The sequence below is a fragment of the Peromyscus eremicus genome, chromosome 1, assembly GCF_949786415.1.
Source record: "Peromyscus eremicus chromosome 1, PerEre_H2_v1, whole genome shotgun sequence".
In the NCBI taxonomy this organism is placed as follows: Eukaryota; Metazoa; Chordata; class Mammalia; order Rodentia; family Cricetidae; genus Peromyscus; species Peromyscus eremicus.
Window position 1 is genome coordinate 149945388 of NC_081416.1, and position 27678 is coordinate 149973065.

Sequence of the window (27678 nt, forward strand, 5' to 3'; positions counted from 1 at the left end):
CAGTTCTCATTCCACTGCATGCCAACAATTAAGCAAATCACAAATATTTATTATGAATTTTGATTAGATACACATTTAAATAGGTAAACTTAAGCAAATAAAAATAAGATTTAATGCCTAATTTGTTTTAAAAGTATTCTTTTATTGGGGTCAATAGCGCGCAGTGTGTGTGTGTGTGTGTGTGTGTGTGTGTGTGTGTGTGTACTGAGAACTAAACATTAGGCTACAATGTAATTGCTTATTCCTATTTTCAAAGCCAGCAACGTACACTGTTACAGACAGCTTATGTCATGTTCTTATTTTCCTATTGACTCCTGGGCACAGTTAAAGAGCTCATTTTGTAATGCTATTATTTTCTAATCAGTGTTTCCTATGGAGATTTTATGAAGACTTTTATTTAAATTCTGTACTGGAGCATAAGAAAAAGAAAAACTAAATATAATGCCTGTGAAGGAAGGATGTGTGGCCACACTTTTATGCATAGATATATAATCTTGTCAGTAGAGGTTGCACCAAGTCAAACATTTGAGATGGTTCTCCTTATTGGGGTGAACTTTATATATACATTTTCCTTTGTCATGGGTGAGTGTTGGGTGTATCTTCAAGTCTTTAATGATAAGGTTTTGGTAGGAGTTCCACCCATTGCTTATAAATTAGTGGTCACTGATAAATGAAAACCATTTATAAAACATACATGGTTAACAGTGATTTCAGTGTAGTACAAACTCTGGCCATTCATTTCTTGGTGTTCCTTCTCTTCTCAATACAAAGTTCAGGGAGGGATATTAGACAGCTAGTATGTCAACATTCAACATTTTGGTCAGGTAGGTAAATGGAAGAGTTTTCAATGCTGTAAATAATTGATTTACTTATTCAAGAATAGGATTCATCTCAAAAAGGTTGGAATGGGGCTGGAAAACTTCAACATGAAGGGCTGGCAGATTTGATCAGTACACATCAGCACAGATCAGTCAGGAGCATAGAGTAAAAGCGTTGCCTGACAAAATACAGAAAATGAGTGAGAAGTGGGTCCTTTTGAAGGACTGTGCTGAACGCTCCCGACAGAAGAAACAGTGTAACATGAGGTATCTTGTTACAGATATCTTGTGGAAAAAGAAATCAATAAATATTTGAAAATTCATTTGTATTTTAGAGGCAGTCAGCATCTTTCCCATGGCCACTCGACAATAAAAAAATCGTTTAAAAAGAGGGATTTCTTTTTCGAAGTAAAACATAATTCTGTAAGTAAATCTAAAGTGGATGTGGAGAGCTGAGAACTTTCTGACAAGAGGCTGCTGGGAAGTTTGGAGCTACGTTTCGGCAAAGTTACCGAGCACTAGAAAATTGCAGAGATAAGTCATTCCATTTGATGTTTCTGAGTTTTCTGTCTCTTTTCAGTGATAGAGATAAAGGACATGCTTTAAAGACAGTTTGCAGGCTTCACTTTAGGGTCTGCAGAAGAAGTCAATATCAGATTTCAGAGTCTGAGGATTTGTCCCACTTTCATGGGAAAAAACAAAACCTCCTGATATTTATACCAGAAACTCGGAGTTTTGTAGATATTATAGGATTAGATGGTAGCTGCATGGGGTTTCTTCCTGCAGACCCTTAGAGATGCTGATTATTCCATTCCATCAAATTTCAGTTGAATGGAGCAGTTGATGATTATGATATCAGTGTCCATCAGGTCGCAAGACTGGCTTTGAGGCAGGTGACAGGGTCTAAGTACGGAATGACCTTTACTTATCGTTAAAATATCCTTAAAGGACAGCCCTATGAATTCCTGTCATGCCTGTGGCTAGATGGCATTTCTGGGAACTCAGGCTCCTATTGTGCTACCAGCTTTGTGGCCTGGAGATGCCCTGGCATCCACTCTGATTCCTACTCATCAACCCATGGGCTGGACTTCAGCCTAGGCCTCATTCTAACCTACTGTGTACCTGAATGAGGGTCCTTGATGGGTGTGTTTGGTTGTTCCTCCTCTACCCCACCCCACCCCATCCTTGGGCTGACTAGAAAGGAGGGTTAGCAGGAAGGCCAAAGAAACCAGTACTTCTTAACTGCTTGTGTCTGGACCTCCACACTGAAATTCCTAGTTGGATGGTTTGGTCTTGTGCTCAGTTATACACTGGCTTCTTTTTAAATCATCTAGACCATAAAATAAATAGCCAAGATCAAGGAGGTGGCCCAAGGTAAATTTTATAAATCAACAAAGCAATTATCAGAGCACCACCTGGTAGCTTGTTATCAATCTAGATCCTCAGGCCCCAAAACAGTTCAACTAAGTCAGAAACTTTACACAAGCAGCACCTGGCAATCTGCATTTTTATTAAGCCTTCCAAACAATTCAGATGCATGCCAAAGCTTGAGAAATACTGTCTAGACTAGCCTTTGAAGGTGAGAAAAGAGGGAGGCTGAGGGTGCACTCCCCATCCAGAAAGTGGAAGCTGTAGTCCCAAGTCTATGTTGAGAGGAGACATCAACCACTGGTGAGCAAGTAGGTCATAAAGGACCATGCTGGCAACCAGCATCGCAGGGAAGAGGGGCTTTTGGCAGGAGTGCCTGTCCACTGCAGAGACTTCCAGCAGGACTGCCTGTCCACTGCAGAGACTTCCAGCAGGACTGCTACTGTCTGTCCTCTGCAGAGGCTCCCAGCAGGACTGCCTGCCTGTCCACTGCAGAGGCTTCCAGCAGGACTGCCTGCCTATCCACTGCAGAGGCTTCCAGCAGGACTGCCTGTCTGTCCATGGCAGAGGCTTCCAGCAGGACTGCCTGTCTGTCCACTGCAGAGGCTTCCAGCCGGACTTTCTGTCCATTGCAGAGGCTTCCAGCAGGACTGCCTGCCTGTCCACTGCAGAGGCTTCCATCAGGACTGCCTGTCTGTCCACTGCAGAGGCTTCCAGCAGGACTGCCTGTCCACTGCAGAGACTTCCAGCAGGACTGCTACTGTCTGTCCACTGCAGAGGCTTCCATCAGGACTGTCTGTCCACTGCAGAGGCTTCCATCAGGACTGCCTGTCTGTCCACTGCAGAGGCTTCCATCAGGACTGCCTGTCTGTCCACTGCAGAGGCTTCCAGCAGGACTGCCTGTCCACTGCAGGCGCTGGACAATAATCAACACATAGTATATTTACCACATTCTCCTGTGGTATCCACGCCAAATATTTAAAGCTGAGCAGAGCAGCCTTCTTCCTGAGCTGGTGTTTGGTGTTCAGTCTTTAAAATACAGTACTCTAGGCAACCATCACTACACAGTGAGTACCAGACTTCCAAAATAAATCCCATTTACCACTCTGATTAAAAATGCAAAATCTCTAAGATGTTCTCCACTTTCTTCCTGTTTATATTTACTAAGCACTAGTTGTGTTTGAGTAATACAGACATGTATTTTATCCTTTTTCTTGGAGTGTGTCTTTGAAGTCCAGGGTATATGTTCTAATGGCAGCACATCTCAGTCCATGTTTACCATAGCTGAAGGCTCGGTAGCCACATGTGGTTAGTCATTGCCCCACCGGACAGAGGAGGTCTAAATCTTGGGTCAAGGACAAAAGTAGGGCCTGGTCAGAGCCTCAGCAGACTCACTGTCAGGGACTTTGTCCCAGTCAAATGTTCTTCTTCACGTGGTCTGCTGTCTCTCTGCTAGTGTTATCACAAGGAGCACAGTCATGGGGTTGATGAGAGAGTGGGATGCCTGACGTTCCTTTAGGGTTGCCTCACATTCTCATTTCCTGGCTCAGTCTTATCTCTCTTCAGATTAAGTATGACTTTTAAATCAAACATGGGGTTGTGTATTGACTTGGTATTTGCTTTTCCTGCCAAAATAAGAGCTCTTTTACGACACTAAGGTGTTTATCTTGCTAGCACCCTGTACTTAGAAGAAAGCAAGGGCACTGGAGGCAAATAGTGAGTACGACAGTGGCTTTACAGCCTGACATTTCACACCATCCCTCTCTGTCCCGTGACAGTTATGGAAGTAATAACTGACATGGCTGTTAGACCCCACACAGCTGAGCTAAGAACTTCATCACAGACTTTGTGTTCAGGATCCAGTTTGCAATTCTCTCCCCCTCCCTCCCTCTTTCTTCTCATCTTTCCTTTCTCCCCTCATCTCCCCCTCTCAGTCTCATGTAGCCTAGGTTGGCCTTTAAGTCACTGTGTGGCCAAGGACTGCCTTGAACTTCAGATCCTCCTGCCTCTATCTCCCAGGCTTCAGGATTACTGGTATATACTGAAATGCCCTGCTCCAGAGCTCAGATCTGAATCACTTTCTTCTTTGGGAGACCAAACCTTGCCTCCTCTACTTCCTGCCCTTCTTGTTGTGATTTTCCGTTCTTCTCTATATTGATTGTTAGACAACGTTAGCTGCAGGAACTGAATGCAGAATTTATTGACAGGGTTGGACATGCTGTCAGCATATGCACTGGACTGCCCAGAGCATTAAAAGTGTGTTTTGATTGCTACAAAATTTACTGGGCTTGTCTTAGGGTCCATCTATGTCAAATGATGCTGGAAGACAGTGCTGGGAGAGCCAGTGGGAGGGAACTGACCTACTGAGACTGAGTCATCTCTCAAGACGGGAAAATGTTGAGGGGATCATACATCTTCTTTTTCCAAGTGTTCTGATTTCCTATCCAAACCCAGATCCACGGAATCACATAAAGTTACCTCACTACCACAGACCAGTGCTCAGACCCCATGTAGTAGCTGGCTCAAAAATAGTAATAGCAACCACTGCTTTAGGGTGCTCATAAAATCTCTGGGTCAATAATCTAGATCAAGTCTAGTGTAGCTCAAATCTTAAAATCTTATTAATATAAAGCCAGATATTGGGGTGAATGCTGAAAGAACAGAGAAATAGAACAAGCCACAGCCAACCTTACCTTGCCAACTCCTCGGCTGATCTTGTTTCCTCAGACTGAAAGCCTCTGAGTCCTCACCCGAATGGGTATCAGCTGAACTGCTGCTAAAAGCCTAAAAGCTTAAAAGCCTCTAGTTCCTGGTCCTCATGCCTTATGTACCTTTCTGCTTCTTGCCATCACTTCCTGGGATTAAAGGTGTGTGTCCTTCCCAAGCAAAGACATGAGATCTCAAGTGCTAGGATTAAAGGTGTGTGCCACCATGCCTGGTTCTGTTCCCAGTGTGGCATTGAACTCACAGAGGTCCAGATGGATCTCTGCCTCCTGAGTGATAGGATTAAAGGTGTGTGCCTCCACTGCTTGGCCTCTTTGTCTAATTTAGTGGCTATTCTGTTCTCTGATCCCCAGAAAAGATTTATTTGAGTGTACAATATATCATCCACAGTCTAGCAGGGATGGCTTGTTTCTCCTTTATATTCGGTCCTCAATCAGGAAGGCTTCAAGGGATGAGGAGAGGCTAATAGCTTGTAGGCAGAGTCAACTGAAGGCTTCTTTCTTCAGCTGTCCAGAGCAGTTTTCTTATCCTTGGAGGTTGGACTCATTTGGCCACATTGGCTGGTATGTGTCAATGATCACACCTCCATGTATATTCTTGCTTTCTGATACTACGGTAGCTGGGCTCTGAGACATGATGACTGGATGTGAAATCCCAGATACAGATTACTCCAGAAGCTGCTCAACTCCTCATAAGCCTTGGGAGTAGCATGGTTGATGCTACATTTTGTTAGTTATGCAGATCTAAAACCAGTCCAGATTCAAAGGCAGTGTGATTAGACTGGACCTCTGAATGGAGGTGAATGAAGCTACATTGAGGATCAGCATGTGGGATGGGAGATAATGTTATAGCCAACTTTGGAAAATCTATCCCTTCACCCCCACAGGAAAATGCAATTTGCTACTGCCTGTGAACAACAGGAGCAAAATCACTGGTGGGGAGGCAGTTGTATCATATGGTCACATTTTGTGTACATACAGGGGGTCTCTAACTCCCATTGCAGGTTTGCATTAGGGCAATCTTTATACATCTGTCATATTGTTATAACTACATGGAGTTTCTTAAAAGGGCATCATTTTGCTTGGCCAACTCTGATTCAATTCTTTCATTCAATGCCAATTACCCTTGCGAATCTTCTCTGACCCCTGGATTATGGCCCCCTGTTGTGTGTTACTGTAGTACCCTGCTTGATTTACTTGTATCACCTAGGATTAGAATGGTCATTTGTATCTCTACATTGTAGAATCCATGAAGCCAGGCTCAGTATCTGCCCTCTCTATCATATTCCCTGTGTGTGATATATTGTTGGAATTTGTTCTTTGTCTGTTCTTTTCATATGTATTTTCTAAAGGTGAACTGGGCAACCCAAAGGAAGAAAAGGACCACAAACATATCATGATGTTGCCTCCCTCCTTCTCATCTCCCTTCTCTATCTCTTCCTCCTTGTTCTCTTCTTCCTCACCCCTCCTCCTCATCTTCTTCACTTATGGAGGTAATCATTTTAGCATACTTATTAGGCCCTCGGGCAGCTGTGGAGGTAGACTCTGCAGGCAAAAGTCATGGAAAAGGACTCTCACTTATGGGTGATCAATAAAGAAAATTGCTCCAGGCTATCTAAGAGAAGCAAGGGCTTCACCATGCTGCAGGGATTTTTCTTATTCAGAGCACCACAGGTTGAACTCAGAAATGTGTATCCAAGGAAGGAAAGAACTCTTCCATTTAACTGACTCCAGCTCCTGACTTTTCTTCAGTATCATGATGTAAACTGCTAGGAGAGGCAAGATGCCAGGGATGGATTCCTTTAGGCATCCTTTCAATCTCAGTAAATGTTTGCTCACACTTCTAGGGTGATGTACCCTTTGGTGCTTGGCAAGACCGATATTTTCTATTTGGCTAGGGTTTCTACTTTGAGTCTAAAAGTTAGATAAAGTGAAACATGATAAGATTTAGGCATCTACTGGATGTTGAACTGTGAACAATAATCTCTAGTTGTACTTTTCTTAGTTTTCGTGGTCCTCAGCAAGAAAAGTAGCAGTGATTGGGTGGGGCGCTATTGAAGCAGGTACAGTGGGGTTGGAGGATGAAGTCAGGAGAAATGAAGAGATGAGTTAAGGATGGAAGCAGGAGCGACACACTGAGAGTGTGCTTGTCTGTCTTTCTGTTTTCTTTTGATTTAGTTTACATAGAAGAAACAGACTCGGGAGCACGAGACTTCCCCGTAGCTCACAGCTGCTTCCTGTTGGGCTGTGGATGTAACACCGTTTTCTTTCCCTTCCCCTTCAAACATTGTGGTCATGCATATCCATGAGTATTTCCTCAGTGTTCTGGGGTCTCTCCAGAGAGCAGTGAAGGCCACTGAGTCTTGTATATTATTAAAAGGACCAGCCTTAATAATATACTTCCCAGGTGCTCAGAAGAGAAACCACGAAGGGCAAGAATTATTTTCGTGAAAAGAATCTAAGTACACCACGCTGTATGTCTGTCTACTTTATTCCTCTGGGATAAAATCCTATCTACACAGCTACAGTTCTGTTCTCATGCCTAGCTCCTTTCTTGCCTGATTTCTCTCTACATTTATCTGCTGTCCCCTCTAAGTTCTATCTTAATTCTCTCAGCTTAGTTCTGCCCCATCTAGGTTCTCATCCATCTAGTTCCTTCCCATCTCAGCTCCTCTCCCACCTCGCTCTTCCTCATCTTGTTCTCCTCATCTTCCATCCCATTCTTCTAGTATTCTCTTCTAGCCCTTCAATCTAGTTCTTTCCCATCTAGTTCACTTCTCTCCAGTTCTTACCCATCTAGCTCTTCCATTCTCTTTTCTCTTCTCTGTCTTGTCCTCAAGTCCTCTAGTCAAAATCCTCCTTCTCCATCTCAAGTCTCTGTCCCCAAGTTCTCTAGGATATTCAGTTATAAACCCAAGCCATAGTAATCCTCCCCCTCCAGCCAGGCCAACAGGCTTGAATCCCTACAGGATCATAAAGGCAGGTAAGAATTTTCCTCAGGCAGTGACAATCAGGCTTTCTTTTACAACCTGAAAATGGAGTGGTTAAAGGAAGAGGTCAATTGAGAGCTAATGATCCATTAGTATATCAAGAAGAGGATCTACATGCTCAGTCCACATTCCTAAAAATAGTTAGGTAAGAAGTTAGGAGGCTATAATGTTAGTAACAGAAAAGGAGGGTCTCAGATTGCATAAGAAATAAAGCTATCCGCCTGACTTAGGGAACAGGCGTCATTTCCACAAGGGAAATATGTTTTACCTTAGTTCAGGAGATCCTTTGGCCTTGGATATTTGATAGGTATTTTACATAAATACACTGTTAGGAGTTCTTGGAAGCACACAAGAAAATCATTTTAGGAACCAGCTAATATATATATATATATATGCAAAAGCTAAAATATCACCAAGACTTCTTAAGCGTGGCTTGACCTTTGGAAAAGTCCTTCACTTTTCCAAGTAGTAGCTTTTGTGATAGCAGCCAAATTCCATTACATTTTCCTGTGGCTTGAAGCAACTTAGCCTCCCCCACCACTGCTCTCTCAGGACCTTTTGGTGTAGGAATTACACAGAAATCTGATCCTTTCCTGAATCTGCTAAGTAGGCTTACATATTGGGGGTCTTCCAACAGTTTTCCATAGTTCTCTCTCTCTCTCTCTCTCTCTCTCTCTCTCTCTCTCTCTCTCTCTCTCTCTCCCTCTCCCTCTCTCTCTCTCATGATTTTGGAGGCTTGGAACCCCAAATTAAAGGGATAAGCAAAATTTCCAAAGGCTCCATTGGAGAATCATTTTTGCCTTTTCCAGCACTCTGGGGTTACCAGTGTCCAAGGTTCTTGCGGCTCCCTGTGATACTAGCCTTCTACCAGCCTCTAGTAAGTATTTGCCCTGGTCCTCTGTTGATCCTTTTCCTTCTATGTATCTGTGTGTCATTTCTTCTGATAAGGGTGTATTTTCATCGTATTTAAGGTCCACTGTAATCCCAAAGAGCCCCATATAAATTGCCTGTAGATAACTTTTTCCACAGTAAGATCACACTCTGAGGTTCCTGGCAGGCATAGAATGTTAGGGAACACTATGCAGTCAGTTACACTTGGGTATGGTTGAAGGATTCAGCAGGAATGAAGGGGTGTACTGAGAAGGGTGGCCCCAGTGACAGCATGTTCTGAAGCCCTCACAAGCCTTTAATTTCTATTTCCTTTTCGTCTGGCCTTTCACAAGTCCTGAGCTCCAGAACTTCTGGGTACCTCCATGATCACCCATGAAGGAGGAAGAAAGTAGTTTCTGCACCATCACTTTTATTTTGTAGAAAGAGAAAGAACATCCATTCAGGCAGAATCCCTGAAGTCGAAACAAACGTTTGTGATAAAGGGAAAACATTAACCCAGCATTATTTTTCTTGCCATGTTTTATTTTTAGAGTTTCTTTAGAGTTTCTCTAGGTAGCAGTGGAACCAAAGACAAAAATCAGAAGCCGCTGTCTTCACAGCAGACAGATAAAAAGGCTCAGGGAAAGGGTCACTTTGGGGATGCGCATGTGACCATTAAAAGAAACCAAAGTCAAACAAACAGCTTTGCAGCTTTCTTTTATGTTAGCTATGAATATCCCTGTTGGGCTGGGTGTTTTCAGTGAAACCCCAAAGCACAGGCACAGATATCAGTTATTCATTTCATAGTTTAATGGTGCATTTCTAAATTATCCCTGTGGTCCAGTGACTAATGGTTCCTGAATCTCTATCACTAGGCTAGGAAACTGCTTAGCACTTTTTATCTTTTTATTTGTTTATTTTATTTTAAAACAATATATTGTGATCATATTCTTTCTCCTTCCCCAGTCCCTCCCAGACATTCTGGCCCCTTCCTACCCACCTAGCTTCAAGTTCTTTATCTTAATCAAAATCTAAGCCAAGACCAAAACAAAACAAAACAAAAACATAGATTCTGTTTTGTGTTGATGAAGTACTCCTGAAAATGAGGCTTGCCCTGGAGAGTGGTTGATAGACCAAATGACATTCCGTTAGAGAAAACTAGTTTTCCCTCTCCTAGGAGCTATGGCTTGTGAATAGCTCTAGGCTAGGAGAGGCTCTCTTTGTCTACTTTCCCTTCCTTCCCCATGCTGGGATTGTGTCTGGCTTGTGCTTCTGTGGGTTTTGTGCACGCTGTTACAAACTATTTGAGTTCCTATGTGCAACAGCCCTGTTGTATCTGGAATATGTTTTCTTTTTGTCCTCGCTGCTAATTCTCCCAACATCTCTCTGAACTGATCTTATTGCTCATATTTTGGGGCAACAAGAAAAGGATTCAAAGACATTAAGCATGCTTTTGAAGACCACAAAGTGAGTGGATTATGTATAAAGATAGATTTGAAGTGCAGGTCATTTGATTTTCCAGAATTTCAGGAGGTCTAGAAATTTAGGAAACAAAAATAATTAGTAAAACATTCCTGGAATTATTGGGGGTGGCTTCATGGGAAAAATAACCAAATACTTAATACTGGTGGTGATAGTAATGCTGTTGATTGATGATGGTGATGCTGATAATATTGATGGTGATGGTGGTGGTGGCAGTGGTGGTGATGGAGAGGGTAACAGTGGTAATAAGGATTTTGGTGGTGATGGTGATAGTGTGATGGTAGTGGTGGTAATGGTGGTGCTGTAGTAAGGATGCTGGGGTGACAGAATGATCGTAACAGTGATGATGATGTTAGTGGTAATGATGATAATGGGGACACTAATGATGGTGGTAGTGTTGATGGACTCTATCCATCCAACAAAGAAGCATCTACTTTGTTCCATCAACAATATCACATACATAATAGAGTTTATTTCCATGAGTAGTCATTATGTAAATGACTCTTGAACATCTGCTTTGTGGGATAATCTGTTTGGACGTGAGGAAATGAAGACTAAGGCTTTCTCTTGGTACTGACTATATTTTACATGCAAACAGAAGCACCATTTGTTAAAGCTCCTGTAAGAGGCAACTTGGATATCCCCATCTACCTTTGCCAGTCTCCAAAGCTTTGCTTTTTCACAGGAAATCTTGGATATGTCTGAAATTAATTTTGTTCTTCTAAGTTCCACCAGCACCCCAAACTCTGTTATTTAGCAACAAAATATACCTGTTGGTTGTAAAGAATTCAAAAACTCGAAGTGAATAAGAAATAGTACAAGTGTCTTTCATTTATCCTCTGCCCAGCTAAACAGCAAATCACTGTTAATGGTTTAGCATAGAATGTTATAGGCTTTCTCTATATATGCACGAGTGTCATATATAAGTGTAGCTAGTGCATATAATTTCTCATATTTATTACATAATGCCATATATCTAAATCAAAAGCACAAGATTAAGTTTTACTTTCCATTTTGCTTCTTCCTGCTTTAGAGGAATTAGGAAGGGAGAGAGCCAGTATCCTCATTCATTGTTTCCACTGTCTCTAGTGCCTCTTAATGTCGTATCTGTCCTGGCTGCTACCCTACTCAAAGCTGTTAGGACAGACTCTTGATTGGGAGACCAGCTCTACCAATGCACAGTTAAACTGCCTCCAAGAGGCCTCCTCTCCTAGGGGGAGGCAGGATGGATGTTTGTGGAGTTGGAGGTGGTTCAATCTAAAGCAATTTGTCTCAGGACAGGGAAGGTACAGACGAAGGGTCTTATGCTGGTGTGTGCCCCAAGCATGAAGACTGGTGCCCCATGGAGAATTGACATAGATTTTAGTCCCTGACCTCAGCAGGGAACCAGCAGGGCTTTAGACCTCAAGACCCCTTTCTGGCAAGGCTAATATCCCCTGTGAGGTGTGGATGGCTGTCCCAAAAACTTTTGCCTGTGATTCCTGGAGCTGTGGTGGGACCCTGCTGAGTAAAAGGCACCCAGTAAGGAACATGATTTAATCTTCCATCCTAGCACACAGTGATCCTAGAGCTGCTTCTATTTTGACATAGAAAAAACGCTACTTGAAGTAAAAAAAAAAAAACTGTGTTGTGTTATAAATAACCTACATACTTAAGCCCCAATCATCGCGTTTCAGAATTTGTATTTAGAAAACTAGGGAATGTCTTTTAAATGAAGTGTTTGTTTTGTACATAACACATCTCCTATGTTACTATGAAATAAATAGTGTTTTCAACTAGAGAAGAACAGAATATACATGGGTCATTAGCAAGATAATCAACATAAAGTATTCCCATTCTCTGAAGTCCGTTTCATTCAATTCTAAACACCGTGAGATTTTACATTCCAGTGAGGGCATGGACAGAACATCTAATGTGGTAATTTTAATACCTTTAATGATAGTTTGTAGAGCATGGCACTCACTTCTTTAAAAATTATTGTATTTCATTTATATTGTGTGTGAGAGAAGTATGTGTGCACCAGCATGCGTGGAGGTCAGATGTCAAACTATGGGAGTCTGTTCTCTCCTTTCACCACATGAGTCTCAGGGATCAAAATGGAGACATCATGTATGATGACAAGTGCTGAGGCATCTTGCCAGAGGTACAGAACCATGTCCATGACCTAATTTTATGTTTCCATCACCTCAAAAAGAAAACCTCATGTCCATCAATAGTCATTCCTCATCCACCTGAAATTTGTCATGAGTAACCATGAATCCACTTTATCTAATTTGGATATTTTCTATAAATTGAAACCCTTAACATATGTTCCCTTATGATTGGCTCTTTTCTTGTCACATAAGGGTTTTGGAATTCATGATTCATGCCGTGTCATCTATCAGCGCTTCATTTTGAACCATTGCTGGATGATTACTTCACATTTCCTTTAGACATTCATCAGTTGACCACCACTTCACCTTTCAGGTGTTACGAACACTGGGTATAAGTCTCTGTGTGGACATAGGTTTTCTGTTCTCTTTGGGTAGGTACATTGCTCTGATAAGCTATGCCTCAAAATTGTTTGAAAAATTGCCAAATTTCCAAAGTGGCTGAAATGTTCTATATACCTACTAGTGATGTACAACTGATTCAATTTCTTTACCCAATTTGCCAATTTATTATTTTCTGTTTTTGCAATAATGGTTATTCTAGTGAGTTTGAGGTAATATTTCAGTTTTAGAATTTCCTAATATATACACATTTCTTCATGTATTTTTTTGATATTTGTATATCTTCTTTGAGGAAATCTCTATTGAACATTTTGTCCCTTTTTACAATGGGATTAATATTTTAGTATTAAGTTCTAAAAGTTCTTTACATAATCCAGATCCAAACTTTTTTTTTGGAGAATAGAAGACAACTTTACGGGGTCTACTTTTGTCCATCTTCATATGGTGATTCCAATGAGGCCACAGCTTTGCACAACACAGACATTTCAAACAGCTGTCTCATTGATGCTCAGATAAGATTAGTTGTAACATTAAATCAGTAAAATATTGTTTTGGGGCTTGTAAACATGTTTTCATTGATATATAATGGAAAATAGGAGAAATTGAATAGTAAGTTCTATTTGTGAATGAAAATGACATACTGTTATCATCTTTGTTTTTGTTTTTATTGCATGTGGAATGATTTAGTTAATTCTGAGGACCAAACATTTGTTCATAGCAATTTCTCAGAACAACAAATGAATGTCAGAGAATAGTTTCTGTGAGTAAAGATGGTTGTTGCTAATCCTGATGTCCTGAGTTCAATCTCTAGGAAACACATATCACTCCTACAAGTTTTTCTCTTATTTCTACACTTGTGGTATGGCATATGCCAGCACATACATAAGTAATTTTAAAACCCAAACAAGTGCCATTGAGGTCACTGACAACCAAATGATTTCCTGGCTTTCATCTATAGAACTTGCAAGGGATAAGGAGATACAGACACTATAAGTTGTCCTCTCACTGCCACATACACATCATAGCAAAATGATATACACGCAAACATAGTACAAACATTTTTAAATTGATGAAATCAAAAAAAGAAATTAACCTAATTATTAAGAACATATGAAATGACTTTCTAGTTTAAATTATTATTATAGAATTTCAAGAAGTACTATGGTTCATCAAAACATTAGTGATTCCATTCTATATCTTATTTAACATTTAATTCTCTGATTTAAATATATGTCATTTTAAAAACAAATCTCAGTTGGGCTTAGTAATTCCAGCATTTGGAAGATAGAAGCCTGCCACTCTCTCTTAGTTTGAGGTCAGCTTGGTCCACAGAGTAAACTCCAGGACAGTAAGGGATATGCAGAGATATCATGTCTCCAAAAAATTCCAAAAAGAAGTAATCTCAATTTATGGATTTTATCCTAATATAATCTGAATGGTAGATCCAAACTTTTTAATAGATTTATGGCTGGAAAATACTGCATTTCAATTTGTGGATCATGTTCTCAGCAGCATCTGAACGCTATTCCTTCTTAGCCAGTCACTGTAAGAAACAAATGCAGCACAACACCACGCTAATGTCAGCTCGCTTTATCGTTTAGCTTTTCTCCTCTCAATCTCACACACCAGCTCAATAACACTTTCTTGTCCTAATTCTCCTTGACCTCTCTGCAGCTTCTAAGTTCCCTCCCTCTCCTCCCATTTCTTCCTCCTTCCTTCCTTCTTTTTACAAATGAGTATTTGTATTAGCACTTAAGTTTCAGAAGCTCTGCCAGAGGAAGATAATAAAAAAAGAAAGATATAATTTCTATCCTCAAGAGATGTGTGCTCCAGTAGAGAAGAATGACATCCATCATCGATTAATGAATGTAGAAATGTAAGTGTGGTTAGCCCATGAAGGTGGTGACTTGGAAATGTTACAGGGCAAATGGCTCCAGCCCAGGAAATCCAGTTTTCTTCCATCGATGAGTTGAAGGTTTAGTTGAGATCTCCAGGACAAGAAAATACTGTTGAGGTGGAAGAGGAAAGTGCTTATGGACAGGGGGCAGCCAGGACCTTCTGAAAGAGGAGACAAAGCAATTCTGGTGCTATGCTGGATGGTTTTTAAAAATTGTTTACTTAAGAACAGTGAGGGTTTTTTTTTGTTTTTGTTTTTGTTTTTATTTTTTAATCAGGAATGGCAGGATAATCAAATTCTCTTTCCCAAAAGATTTGAAAACATGCCATGTGAAGAATGACTCTGAGAGAGAAAGCAGTGTGGGGAGCAGGGCTTTGGAGACTGTGCATCTGAGGCTTAAGTGAGAGGTGTGGTGGTGTGTGAGCAGCACGGTAGTGGGAATGGTACAGGGATGTTATCTTGGGGGCTCCCAGAAAGGGAAGTCTGCATGACTCAGGGGTGGATTGATTATAAAGCAGTAAGATAAAAAGAGGCATCAAAAACTAGTAATGACTCCCTGGCTGTTTTCTTCTTCTATTGTGGGACAGTGAGCACTTTGTTGAGTCTTCCAGCCTGTGAATACTAAAGGAGAGAGAACACTTTTATTAATTTTTAACTACTGTCTGGCAAGAGTGCAAATGTAGTTGAAGACCATGAACGACAGTAGTGGTAGTCAAGTAACCCACTCTTGCAGCACTCACTGGCAGCAACATGCTGTGTTTCACCTTCATTAACCAGCTGAGCTTTTACCACAATCCCGGGAGAGAGGTGCCAATGAGTCGTCGCATTTTACTATTAGTAAGTCAGACACATAGAAATTGTAGAAATAACTTACTACAGTGCACATAGCTGGAAACTATCAAACCCAGATATTCAGCCTGGGGCATCTGGTTCTGGATTCTCTTTTCTCCACCCTTATATCTTGTTACTTCTCATAAGTCCTTACGTATCTCCTGCCTTTGACATTGCTTACAGCATCTGGCAAAGAATTTGATATTTTTCAAAGGCAATCATGTGTTGCTTGTACCTCTCTGTCAGATAGATTTTGAAAAATCTAGTTATTTTGTAGACTTGAATAAGACTACAGATAATGAAATATGGGAGCTTCACAGCCCTCATCCTTTGGATAGAGCTTGACTCTCAGGAAGTGTTAGATCTCCCAGAGTTCAGGGGGAGTAGAGAAGATGTGTTTGTTTCATCTTCGGCAAGATGAGGCCACTTTCACTTGTCATGGTTTGGCTCTGGTCATAGCCAGGTGGCTTCCAATCACTGCTTGGTGCTGGGATGGTTCACCTGGTATGAAGATCCTCAAATCTGGGACCCTCACTCACCCATATTATGATGCTAGGCAGGTTGTTTAATGCCTTTGTCTTCATTTCCTTATTATAAAATGGGAGAATTTCTCAGGGTGGTGAGGTGAATTCAATGGCAGAACACCTGTAAAATGCAGTCCAGTGTATAGCACTCTCTCAGTTCAATACCATTATCTAAAATGTTGATAGGTAAAGCGAGGGCTTTAAAATGTCCCCCAAATATGATAGGACTTCCTTATTAGCATAATAAGTTAATTAGCATTGATGGCAAAAACGTGAAAGTATCATAAGACAGTAGTGCATGGTTGTTTCCACAGTAGGATAAGATAAACTACACACCAAGATGGGTGACATTCACGAGGTCTAGAGAACAGATATAGAAATGATATTTTTTGGGGAAAAATGTGGGTTTGAAGTGGTATTTAAAGCTAGACAGGGCTATATTTATTACAACCATGTGGAGGAGGAATATTTTGAGTTAGAAAAACAATATGAAAAACCTAAATAGGACAGGAATGAAGTTCTATTGCTGGGACAGCAATGGCCATGTCTCATTGCATAAGAGAATTGTCTGTCCTCCAGGATACTGAGTGACAAGAGCAGGTAGTCAAGGCTGGACCTGACTTTGGAATGTTTGGTAACCCCCAATGTTGTTCTTTTGTTTTGAGTATTCTTTGTAGGCAACTCTAGCTGAGACCATCCCCACTCTTGAAAGACAAGTTTATATGTTCTTGCAATAAGCATTTTCTCTCCTGTGGAAGCAATGACTTCTCTGGCATGAATTCTCACTCCAGGCTGTGGGTGCTCCTCTTAGCTTGACCACACATGCTGGTTTGTCCTAATCATTCAGAATTATGCCATTGTCACGACACCATTTTTAACGGAGCATCCTTTGCTTTAGATATGTCCCAATGGTCGCATGAAATATGATCACCTACTTAAAACTGTTTCACTTCTCTCCTGTGTTCTTTTTAGGTGTACTTTGGTGTCTGATCACCATAAATCATTCATGTGAGCAGAGGCTGTGTCTACTCATCTTAATATTACCAGTTAGATCCTAGTAATTGCTTATGAAATTAATTATATAGGAGATTGTAAATCCTAGAGTCTTTACCTCAGAGTTCCTAGTGTCATGAGGTATTGTGCCTGTACATCGTAGATACTTGGTAGTGTATACACGGCATTGGACATCTGTAGGCTTATTCTATGCTGAAGCACGCTAGCGATGGCTTTTGCAAAGGCTAGCAGTCTGTTTTTATAAATCTTGCACTCTTTTCTTGCTGCTTGCTAGCCTCCACACATTTCTCTCTGACATTTCTGACTGGTCTTTAGGCCTCAAGAAACAGTCTATTTGGAAAATCTGAGCTATCCAAAAAGCCAGAGACACATTTCTATATGTACTCTAGTTTTTGTGAGATTTAACCTTTCTCACGGTGAAGGCCTTGTTAAAAATTAAAAATGACAAAGAAAGACATTTCAGTTGATCACTGTATCAATTGAGTACTTCACTTAACAAACTATATTGCATTTTTATTTTTGCTCCACTTAGTGCTATTCTTTGGACTTTCTAGCTGGAGTTTCCACTCTTGATCACAGCCTTTTGTAATTTCAATAGCTTCACTTGAGTTTTCTTCTTGCAATGTTTAAGAAGCTAGTGATGATAGCAGGTTTTGAGAGAAAGGAAGAACATACATTTTCCATGTTGTTTATTTATAGAGTAGTCATCTGTATAAGTACACCTCTAGGGTATGTGAGGGAGGGTAGTTACTTACGAGAGCTGGTCTCAAACCTGGACCTTTTCAGTGTATACTGTGGTGCAGCCCAGTAGCCTCCTGGGTTGCTTTACCCCGTGTGCTTCAGTATCCATATGAGGCATCTATACACAGTCCATAGGCTAGTTCTGGGGCCTATGGCAATGAGTTGTTTGGAGAATTAGCTAGGGAAAGGCCTCAGGAGAGCCCTGAATGCCATCCCCTCTCCGACTCCATAGGCCCTGTGCTAGCCTTTGGAAGTGCTTGTTGGTAAATGCTCTTTGGCAGGCTGTCTTAGGTTGGCTTTCCTCTTTGGAATTTAGTGTCTTTGTATAGACAAGACTGTGTCTCAAAAGAAAATAAAGGGAAGCAAAGAAGAAAGGTGAGGGGAAGGAAGGAGGGGGGGGGATGAGAGGTGTGGGGAGACAATGACTACTACACACAATGGTTTTTCTGTGCCTGGCATTTTCTGTCCTTGATGCACTTGAAATTTTTGTAACTCTGAAAATTGGTTATTATTATCCCATTTCAGGTACGAAGCCATTAGAGTTGTCAACGAATTTATGTTGTCACACAGTTGCCACACTCTAAAATAAGGCACTGGTTTTTCAGAAGTGTCTATGCTGCACTGCCCCTGGATGAACTTAACAATCTCTGAAGAGATCTTCAGTTGCCAGGATCTGGGTCAAGGAGTGCTATTGGAGCCCAGCAGTGCATGTCCGGTCTGTTTAGAGTCATGAGATATACATGAGAGTTGGTCACAAAGGAAATTCACCAGTACGAATTTCCTCAGCACCGTCATTGAGGGTCATCCTCTAAGACTTAAATATGAACACATGATGGGTTCCCTAGCTCCACTAGGACAAAGACAGTAGATCCAAAGAGGAAGTTCCTCTGTTTCCCAGGCTTGCCTCAAACTTACATCCTCTTGTATCAGCCCCCCTTCCAAGTGCTGGGATCAAGGGCATGATTCACTATGCCTGGCGAGTCACTGCCATTCTTGTTGGTGACTTGCAGCACACATCTCCAGCCAGTCCAGCTGTTCCCACTCTTGTAAAGATACATCTCCTCTCCTTCTCTCCCACCCTGCAGAACATGACGATTGTGGCAGTGGACAGCACAACTGTGACAAGAATGCCATCTGTACCAACACAGTCCAGGGACACAGCTGTACCTGCCAGCCGGGCTACGTGGGAAATGGCACCATCTGCAGAGGTAGGCTTGCTGCTTTGTACCTGTGCTTGTGGAAAGTCCTGCTGTCACGGTGGTAGCTGAACACAGCTGGTTCCTGCTCTTGGTCTACCTGCTGGCCAGGACATTGTGCGTGGAAGAAAAGCCTTAGCAGATTTGGGGCTGTTTGCACAGCCTGGTGCAGTTCCCTATCTGAATGGAGCCCTCTAGTTTTGTCTTACAGAGCAGGTTGGAACTTGTGAGGAAAGATCCAATTCTGGTATAAATTTGGGTCCATGTGAGCTGTGCTCAGAGGGCAAGTATGTGCAATCCTGCTCACATTTATAAAGACTGTCTCCTTGACTGAGAAACTTTACACTTAGAAACGCTGGTTAGAGCTCAGCCAGTGTTCTGGAATTATGTTCATTCATGGTCATCTTCATGTCCTTCCTTCAGTCTTTTGTTTGTTTGTTTGTTTGTTTTTCGAGACAGGGTATCTCTGTGTAACAGTCCTGGCTGTCCTGGAACTTGCTTTGTAGACCAGGCTGGCCTTGAACTCACAGAGATCTGCCTGCCCCTGCCTCCCAAGTGCTGGGATCAAAGGCGTGCACCACCACCACCCAGCCCGTCCTTCAGTCTTATAAGAATGGGGAGCCTCACTCCTGCTTCCTCCCAGCTGGCCACCCACTAGCCACACTCTTTCTCTACACAAGCACATTGATTCCTCCCAGTCCTTGGACACTGACATCCTCTCAGTCTTCATGGGTGGTCACTTCCTTTATGTCTCTACTCTGATGTCCACATATCATAGAAGCATCATGAGGTGTCATCATGAGGTATATATCAACAGTGGCCCCTCAGTGTTCCGAAGCCCAAACCTTGCTCATCTGCTTCTCATAAGCAGCCTGAATGGACACTACATGTTACACATTCATGTTTGTCTCCTGTTATTTGCCTTTCCATGAAGGTGGAAGGCCTAGGTAGCATGCACATGGCCCTATCCCCACAACTTAATGTCTAGGAAAAGAATGTGCCTGGCATACTGTAGCTGCTCATTAACTATGTGATAACCAGCCCAATCAATCAAAGAGGAAAGAGACACAACTTCCCTCCTTCTCTCCTTCCCTTCCTACATCTCCTTCTTTCCCAACTGGAAATTAAAAATTAAAAAAAGAAATCAGGAAGGAAAGACAGTTAGAATCACAATATGTAACTTTTAAAATACCATTTTTTGATAAACAGACTAAAGCACTTTAAACCAAGCAGTATGTGTTGCTAAATATCGCGGCATTTAGGGTTAAATGGACAGAATGCTTGCAGACAGCTCCAAATGAGATTAGCATAGCCTGACTCGAGGGTTAAGGTTCCGAGTGGGAGCGTGTTTATCTGCTTTGCCAGCCCAGCATTAGTGCTGAAATGGAAATCAGGCTTTAACTAAGCAGTTGTCAATATGTAGCTGATAGACTAAGCCTCCTTCCTTATCTGTCATTAGCGGGATAAAATCTAGTGATCCTGGAAGCATTCTTGTCTCGGTGGCTGATAATATTGGCATTTATTTTGTAAATACACAGGGAGTGGGAATTCTATGTCTGGACACCAAAAAGCAGAGGTAAGACAGGGCCCCAGAGGACTCATCATTTAAAAATGGAAAAAGATTTGAACCAATGCTTCCAATCCAAGTAATACAGTTTACAAAGCCACACTGGTTCATACAAAAGAGGCTTATAAGAATTATGAAAATATTGAGCCTTGTACTAAGCTGGGGTACGCTTTAGGATTCCTTTGGCTGCAAGCAGCAGGAAGCAAGCATGAGCACTGGCTGTGATTTGCAGGACCCTGAGACAAATGAAAATGTGAGCTCCGTTTACAAGAGCAGGCAAAGCTTGTTCCTTAAGGCAGTCAAGTATTTATTCTCATTTGTGCTGGGAATTAACTGTTCAGTGGTGTTTCCTTGGGCATGGAGACAGGCTCTGTATGGCTTCTGACCCACAGGGTATCTGTGGGTCTTTCCTGCAGTATGACATCCTCATATGGATATGGCCCCCACATCCTGACCTTGCTTAAGGCAGAGAACTTGAATCAAGCATCTCCCCTTCTCCAGATTCCATATACTAAATCCACAGCAGACAGGGCACTCAAGGATATGATGATCTCTGAGGCAATTTCCTGGATATCTACATCGTGTACCAGGTCCTTGACACCCAGCATCCAGGAGGGCACTGTCATTCTGAATGATGTGCTATTCTGGAAATGTGCTCAACCCCAACCCTTTCAGTGTCTGCTAGTAGAACCTTTAAGCTACTTTGGTAGGATAAAGAGAGAGAGAAGCATCCAGGGGGACTGTACTTAAACTAAAGCTCTAGATTTCAAGGGCATCCAACCCAGCCTCTTGTCTTATCCAAGATTTGGTGAGTAAGGGAGATGATATACAAACATGTTGGGTATATGCGGCCTAGCTCGTTCTTCACCTCTGCACTACGAATCAGGGTACCCAGGAGAATACTCATTCAGGATCTTACTGAACCCTACTTAGAACAAATCCATGTGTGTGAGGTTATTAAGAGCTTCACAGTGGTCATTACAGAGTGTCAAATCCTGAGCGTGGAGTCCTTCTAGGTGTTGCATTCTTGTGAAGTTGGTCTTACATGCTGTGATCAAGAATTAACTAAAGGAATAAAGCTTTCCCGGGACTGTCACAGGACCTAAGGGCAGAAAGGAGCCTGGGATTGGGGATAACTGCTCTGAGGGATACTGTGCTAGAAACACATGTCGCGCGGCTTCCCTTGTGGGTTGGTTCAGGATTCTGTCCCTTTGTCTCAGAGGCTGGGGGTGATCAGGTAACTTGGTGTGGTCATTCTCTTCAAGCTGACTCATGGCAGATCTGTCATAAAAACTGTTTATTCGTTGATTAGCTCTGAAGAACTGTTGTGGTGTGAGGAGAGAGCCTGGACATGGTAGGTTCCCACACTTAGTATGAACTGTTGTGGTGTGAGAAAATCTGGACATGGTAGGTTCCCACACTTAGTATGAACTGTTGTGGTGTGAGAAAATCTGGACATGGTAGGTTCCCACACTTAGTATGAACTGTTGTGGTGTGAGAAAATCTGGACATGGTAGGTTCCCACACTTTAGTAGCAACTGAAAGGAAGGTAAAGAAAGCAAGCACAGGAAAGCTGAAATGCCACCGGGAGGCTTCCTCTCCTTCCTCGGGGCAGGAGGAAAGCCTAGATGGGTGATCCTGTGGGCACACAGGTCCCTAGCAGAGGTGAGAAAGACACTGGGAGGCATAGGTCCAATATATCCATATCCTCTCTCTCAACTCACTTGCAGTCAGGTAAGACTGTGAGGCTGAGTCAGGAGGCCAGGTGCGATTGCTCGGGGGGAGAATGTCAAATGGAGTGTGAGCACCTCCTCCTGAGTGCCGCTCTCCTGCTGATGACCACTAAGATGTTTGTCTCTGTGCTCTCACTGGTGTTCTGATATGTTAGATATGTCCGGAGTCTTTTACAAAATGTGTAATTATGCACCTGGAACTCAGAGCTAAGGAGCTAAGTGCAAACTACTGTTACCCCCTCTACATCCCGACAGTCACTCTGAAGAATGCTCGAGAGCCGGTGGGAGGCACTTGCTCCGACTTTCCCAGCATGTCAGGAGCTGATAGATTGTGACACCCTTGTGATATCTTCTAATGGCCTTCTTTCGTCTAGAGAAGTGAATTAATTAATCCTCCCTTTCCTGGGGTTTATTTTCAAGTACGTCAGGGGACACATTTATGATCCTGTAACATGTGGAGATGTAGTCTTCTCTAGTTTCTTTTCAAGTTCTGGGTGCCCATCCTGATGCCTTAGGCTGGGTGATCATCCTTTTCTGTGTCTCAAGAAGCTCTCTGAACATGACTACCTCAGCCTATGCCACCGCTGGTTTGTTTACTCATCCGTTCCTGCACACACCTGCAGCAATGCATAGCAAAAGGGCAGTGTGCTATAATCCTGGGAAGCTTCCTCCCGAGGGAACATTAGGCAAATAGGCTTTCTAATGGAATATGCACTTAGGTATCTAGAAGATTTTTATAAGAAAGCAAGCCTGTCTGGAGTCATAAGAATGAGGGGTCACCCAAGCTTTTCCCCATCTGAGAAGTCACTGATTCCTGAAATAGATATGCAAACCAACCCCGTGTGAAGCCTGGGCTGCTAATGGGTGTCTGGCTTCAAAGAAAAGCACTAGTTGGGTTCACTGTATAAATTTTTTGGCACATAAGCGAGTCTTTCTTCTAAAGCTTCTAAAAATCCAGTAGTTCTTGGAGGTGATGTATTATGAGCACTTTGCAGGGAGTACTTGCATAGAAGAGCTACTTCCTAGACACATCTATTTGATAGCAAGCTGGGTACACTGTATGCCAGGAAGCCAGAAACAGAAGGCCAGGGAAGGTCTGGCCCAGAAAGAGTAATGTGACAGCTCCACCAACAATGCCACTGGAATCTTGAATTAGAGGATATCCTAAAGACAGCAGACATCTTGCAGGTGCAGAGACGATTTCAGCAGCTCACCAGCAGTGTGAGAGGTAGGGGGAGGGAGAGTGGGAGCAGAATAGTAAGTTGTTATACCAAGCTATCACTGGAAATAATAAAATTGATGAACTGCCAGGCTGTGAATCAGAGAAGATGAAATTTGAAGATTTTGAAGCAAATAGCAAGGGAAATGTGAAGCCTTTGGCAAAGGTGTGCACAGCACTCTAGACAGAGTTCTGAAACGTGGTTAATGTAATGAGGAAGAACTCGGGAAGGCTTCATTTTGAAATTCTGCTGTTAGGTTTGCAGACGGAATGCCAGGAAGAACAGTGAAGAAAAAGATTGACTGATAAGATAAGAGGGCTTGACCCAGCTAGACACCAGCCCATTTGTAAAATTGTATCCATACCATAAACAGATAAGAAAGCTATGTACATCTCTACTTATAGAGCAATTTCCTAACTGCTCAGAAAGGATTTTGAAAATTTATCCAACCTCAGACTGGTTTATATGGGCAGAAAACAAGTAGATTAGGGTTAGCCAAGGATCAGACTCAGTCAGTGAGGATGAACTCTTGAAGCAAACATGGAGTATTATGGTGTTATTTTATTTGTATTAAAATGTTATTTGTATGTTAATAAATAAAGTTGCCCGGGGGTCAGAGCTATTAGCAAGCCATAAAAAAGCCGGCTAGCCGGCGGTGGTGGCGCACGCCTTTAATCCCAACACTCGGGAGGCAGAGGCAGGTGGATCTCTGTGAGTTTGAGGCCAGCCTGGGCTACCAAGTGAGTCCCAGGAAAGGCGCAAAGCTACACAGAGAAACCCTGTCTCAAAAAACCAAAAATAAAAAAAAAAAAAAGCCGGCTAGCTCAGTCGGTAGAGCATGAGACTCTTAATCTTAGGGTTGTGGGTTCGTGCCCCATGTTGGGCACCAAATGTAGATGTAACCAACTGTCTTATTAAATAAGAAACACAGAACCAATGCAAAGAAGAAAGCCAAGAGGTCAGAGCTAAGAGCTAAAACTTTACCCTTCCTCCTGCAGTGGTCCTACCTCTCCGAAAGAGAGCTATTTCCTATGTTAAAGTCTTTTTAAAGACTTTCGGTTCTGCCTTCTCATTGGTTGTAAACCCAACCACATGACCACCTCATCACTGCCTTGTCTGTATAGACCTCCAGGTCTTCTATGGTTGGTATTGAGATTAAAGGCGTGTGTCTCCAATGCTGGCTGTGTCCCTGAACACAGAGAGATCTACCTAGCTCTGCCTATCAAGTGCTGGGATTACAAGCATATGCCACCACTGCCCGGCTTTCCTATTGCTTGCTAATAGCTCTGACCCCTGGGCAACTTTATTTATTAACAAAAGTTTTCTTTTTTAAATTATTTATTTTTGTATATGTGTGTGTGCCCACTTATCTGTATGAACACCCATTATGCAGGTACCTGCAGAAGCCAGAGGGAGCATCAGATTTCCTGCAACTTGGGTTACAGGTGGTTATAGCCACTGATATAGGTGCTGGGAACTGAACCCAGGTCCAAGGCATGAGTACAAGTGCTTTCTACTGCTGAGTCACTCCTCCAGCCCCATGTTTATATTAGTAACAAGAAGGGCCACCTGAAATCTTCTATGTATGGAGGTTAATATAAAGGACTCACTTCCATTAGTGTTTAATAATCTCCTTAGTTGCATATGGATGTTCTTGAGCCAAATTAGGTTACTGTGAGGAATGTGACTCTCAAAAAATTTATGACTATTAAGAAGTTTGACTATAAATCATTTGCAAAAAGACAAAACTGATATAAATGTGAATGTAGAAGACTCCAGTTCAACTAAACTCAGCTAATCAGAGAACATGCACAACACAGACATGAGTTTGAACATAGAGAGGTAGGAAATTACTTGTCAAAAACATGCAGACCCAAAACATGCTTAAGTACTCATAGACCTGAGAAGTAGTTTTCAGAACATTAAATCTGTCTATCCATCCGTCAATTTCTATCCAGCCATTAATCTATCTCCATTTTTCTTCCTAAAAACCTGTTTCCTATTAAAGGAAGTTGTAGCTGAAGTTTTCCTGTGTCCTGCCCAGTCTGCAGCTGCTCAGACCCAAGTAAACACACAGAGGCTTATATTAGTTAAAACTGCTTGGCCATTAGCTCAGGCTTATTACTGCCTAGCTCTTACACTTAAACTCAGCCAATTTCTGTTAATGTATATGTTGCCACGTGTTCCGTGGCTTTACCTGTGTGTCATTACATACTGTTCCCTGGACGGCGGGTTGGCATCTCCTAACTCAGCCTTCCTCTTCCCAGAATTCTCCTTGTCTGCTTATCCCATGTATATTTCCTGCCTGGCTACTGGCCAATCAGCATTTTATCTATCAACCAATCAGAGCAACACATATTCACAGCATACAGAATAACATTCCACAGCACTTCCCTTTTTCTGTCTAATCAAAAAGGAAGGTTTTAACTTTAACATAGTAAAATTACATATAATAGAACAGTTATCAAGCAAGAACTACACTTACAATATCTACTCTATTTGTATTTGGCAAAATTAAAGAAAATATTCTATCTATCCTATATTTGTGAGACTAAAGTTTCACATTTAATTAATCTGTTATCATAACCAAGGAAAATTATAATTATAACTATCTAGTCTTCAACTACATCAAAGACCCCACTAGGATATAATATTACCTAAGTAAACAGGAAATGCATTGTAAGCAACTTCCAAAAATCTAGAATGACAGAGACACCTGGCTACCCAGACAGTTACCTAAAGTTCTTTTACAATGTTGGGGCATCCATTCTTTAGCCTACAGGCCTAGAGTCTCTCAGTCACTTCTGTGTCCTGTAGAATGTCTGGCAGTTTCTTCTGTGAAACAATAACTTGAAGGACCATTTTGCCTTGCTTTGGCAAATTCAGTGATCACTTTCCTATGAATCCTGCATGTCCAGTTTATATAACATCCTGTCAAGCAGTCTAAGCAAGAGCAATTTCTTGCCCAAATGGCAATTTGGTGCCAAGAAGAAGACAAACTCCATATAGAGTATCTTCAACACCCATCATTCTCTTTGAAGTAAATCAGTACTGCCAGGAGTAGATGTGTCTCAGTGTCCAGAAAAGTCTAAGTTTTTAAAACATTTTAAATGCCATAATCTGTAGGTTTTTGAAGTCTTTGAAGATTATCTACCTAACTGAAATAAATCTATGTATACCTAGAAAACTTAACTAATATGACTATAAGTTTGACTATTATGGATGACTAATTATTAATCTGTATTTCTTAATTATACCTTACAATTTCAATGAGCTGCATTAACATACCTTAAACAAGAGTCATACAGTATAACAAAATTAACTTTAAATTTGTAATGAACTAAAATATATAGCAATTTAAAACATTTTACACAAGCTGTTGCTTTTTAAAAGTAGATTCAATAATCTACCCTTTCATTATTTCATATCCATAATATCCCTTTTTTTTCTTTAGAAATATATTGACTATGACCAATAACAATTTGTAACCAAGAACCTAAACAAAGACAAACATCCATAATCCAGTTTTTAGGCATGTGGGTGTAGTTTTCTAGACTACTTCCTGCTGATAAGGGGCACTGGTAGTCTTATGGGGATCCTGAGAAAATTAAGAATTATGTCAAGTCCTGACTGGAGTAGTCTGTGATTCTGTATTCTCTGAGCCAGTTACCTTGAAGCTGTTCTGGATATTGGATCATCTGGAGACCTCTCAGGGGGTCTTCCTTGATCAAACCATATTAGCCTGGAAGCAACCCACAGGTTCTCATCTTCTGTGGAAACAAAAGCAGAACCTCTTTTCCAAAGCAACATATCCTTAGACATTAACTTTGAAGTCCAGATACCTTTAAAATATACATATTGATTTAACTCAGCAGCTTTTACAATCAAATATCTTTTTGCAGTTAAAAATCCCCAAGACAATATAATCTAGACTCTCTGTGTGATTTCCGTCTTTACATGGCTTATTTTTATATTACTTTTACTCTCTCTTTAAAGACTTTATATTTTAAAGCTTTCTATTTCTTTATATAACAGTCTATATTCCTCTTCCTCTCTTTTCCAAGCCTACGTATATTTTTATACACATTGTAAACCATTTAGAGGTTTATTTCATCTGAATCTGTTTTGTTGTGAACCCATTGCTTTAAACTGCAGAGTGGTTAGAACAGAAGCAGCAGCCTTGGCTACTGACTTCTCCCACCTCAGCTTTCC

General features: G+C 41.6%; 1 protein-coding gene across 1 annotated transcript in view; it reads left to right on the plus strand.

Moving 5' to 3' along the window:
* Nell1 (neural EGFL like 1) overlaps positions 1 to 27678 on the plus strand; it is an 806688-nt gene that overhangs the window by 482836 nt on the left and 296174 nt on the right. Inside the window, exon 14 of the mRNA XM_059253364.1 lies at positions 18836 to 18958. Within this exon, the coding sequence (XP_059109347.1) occupies positions 18836 to 18958 (123 nt within the window). The remainder of the gene's footprint in view (positions 1 to 18835; positions 18959 to 27678) is intronic.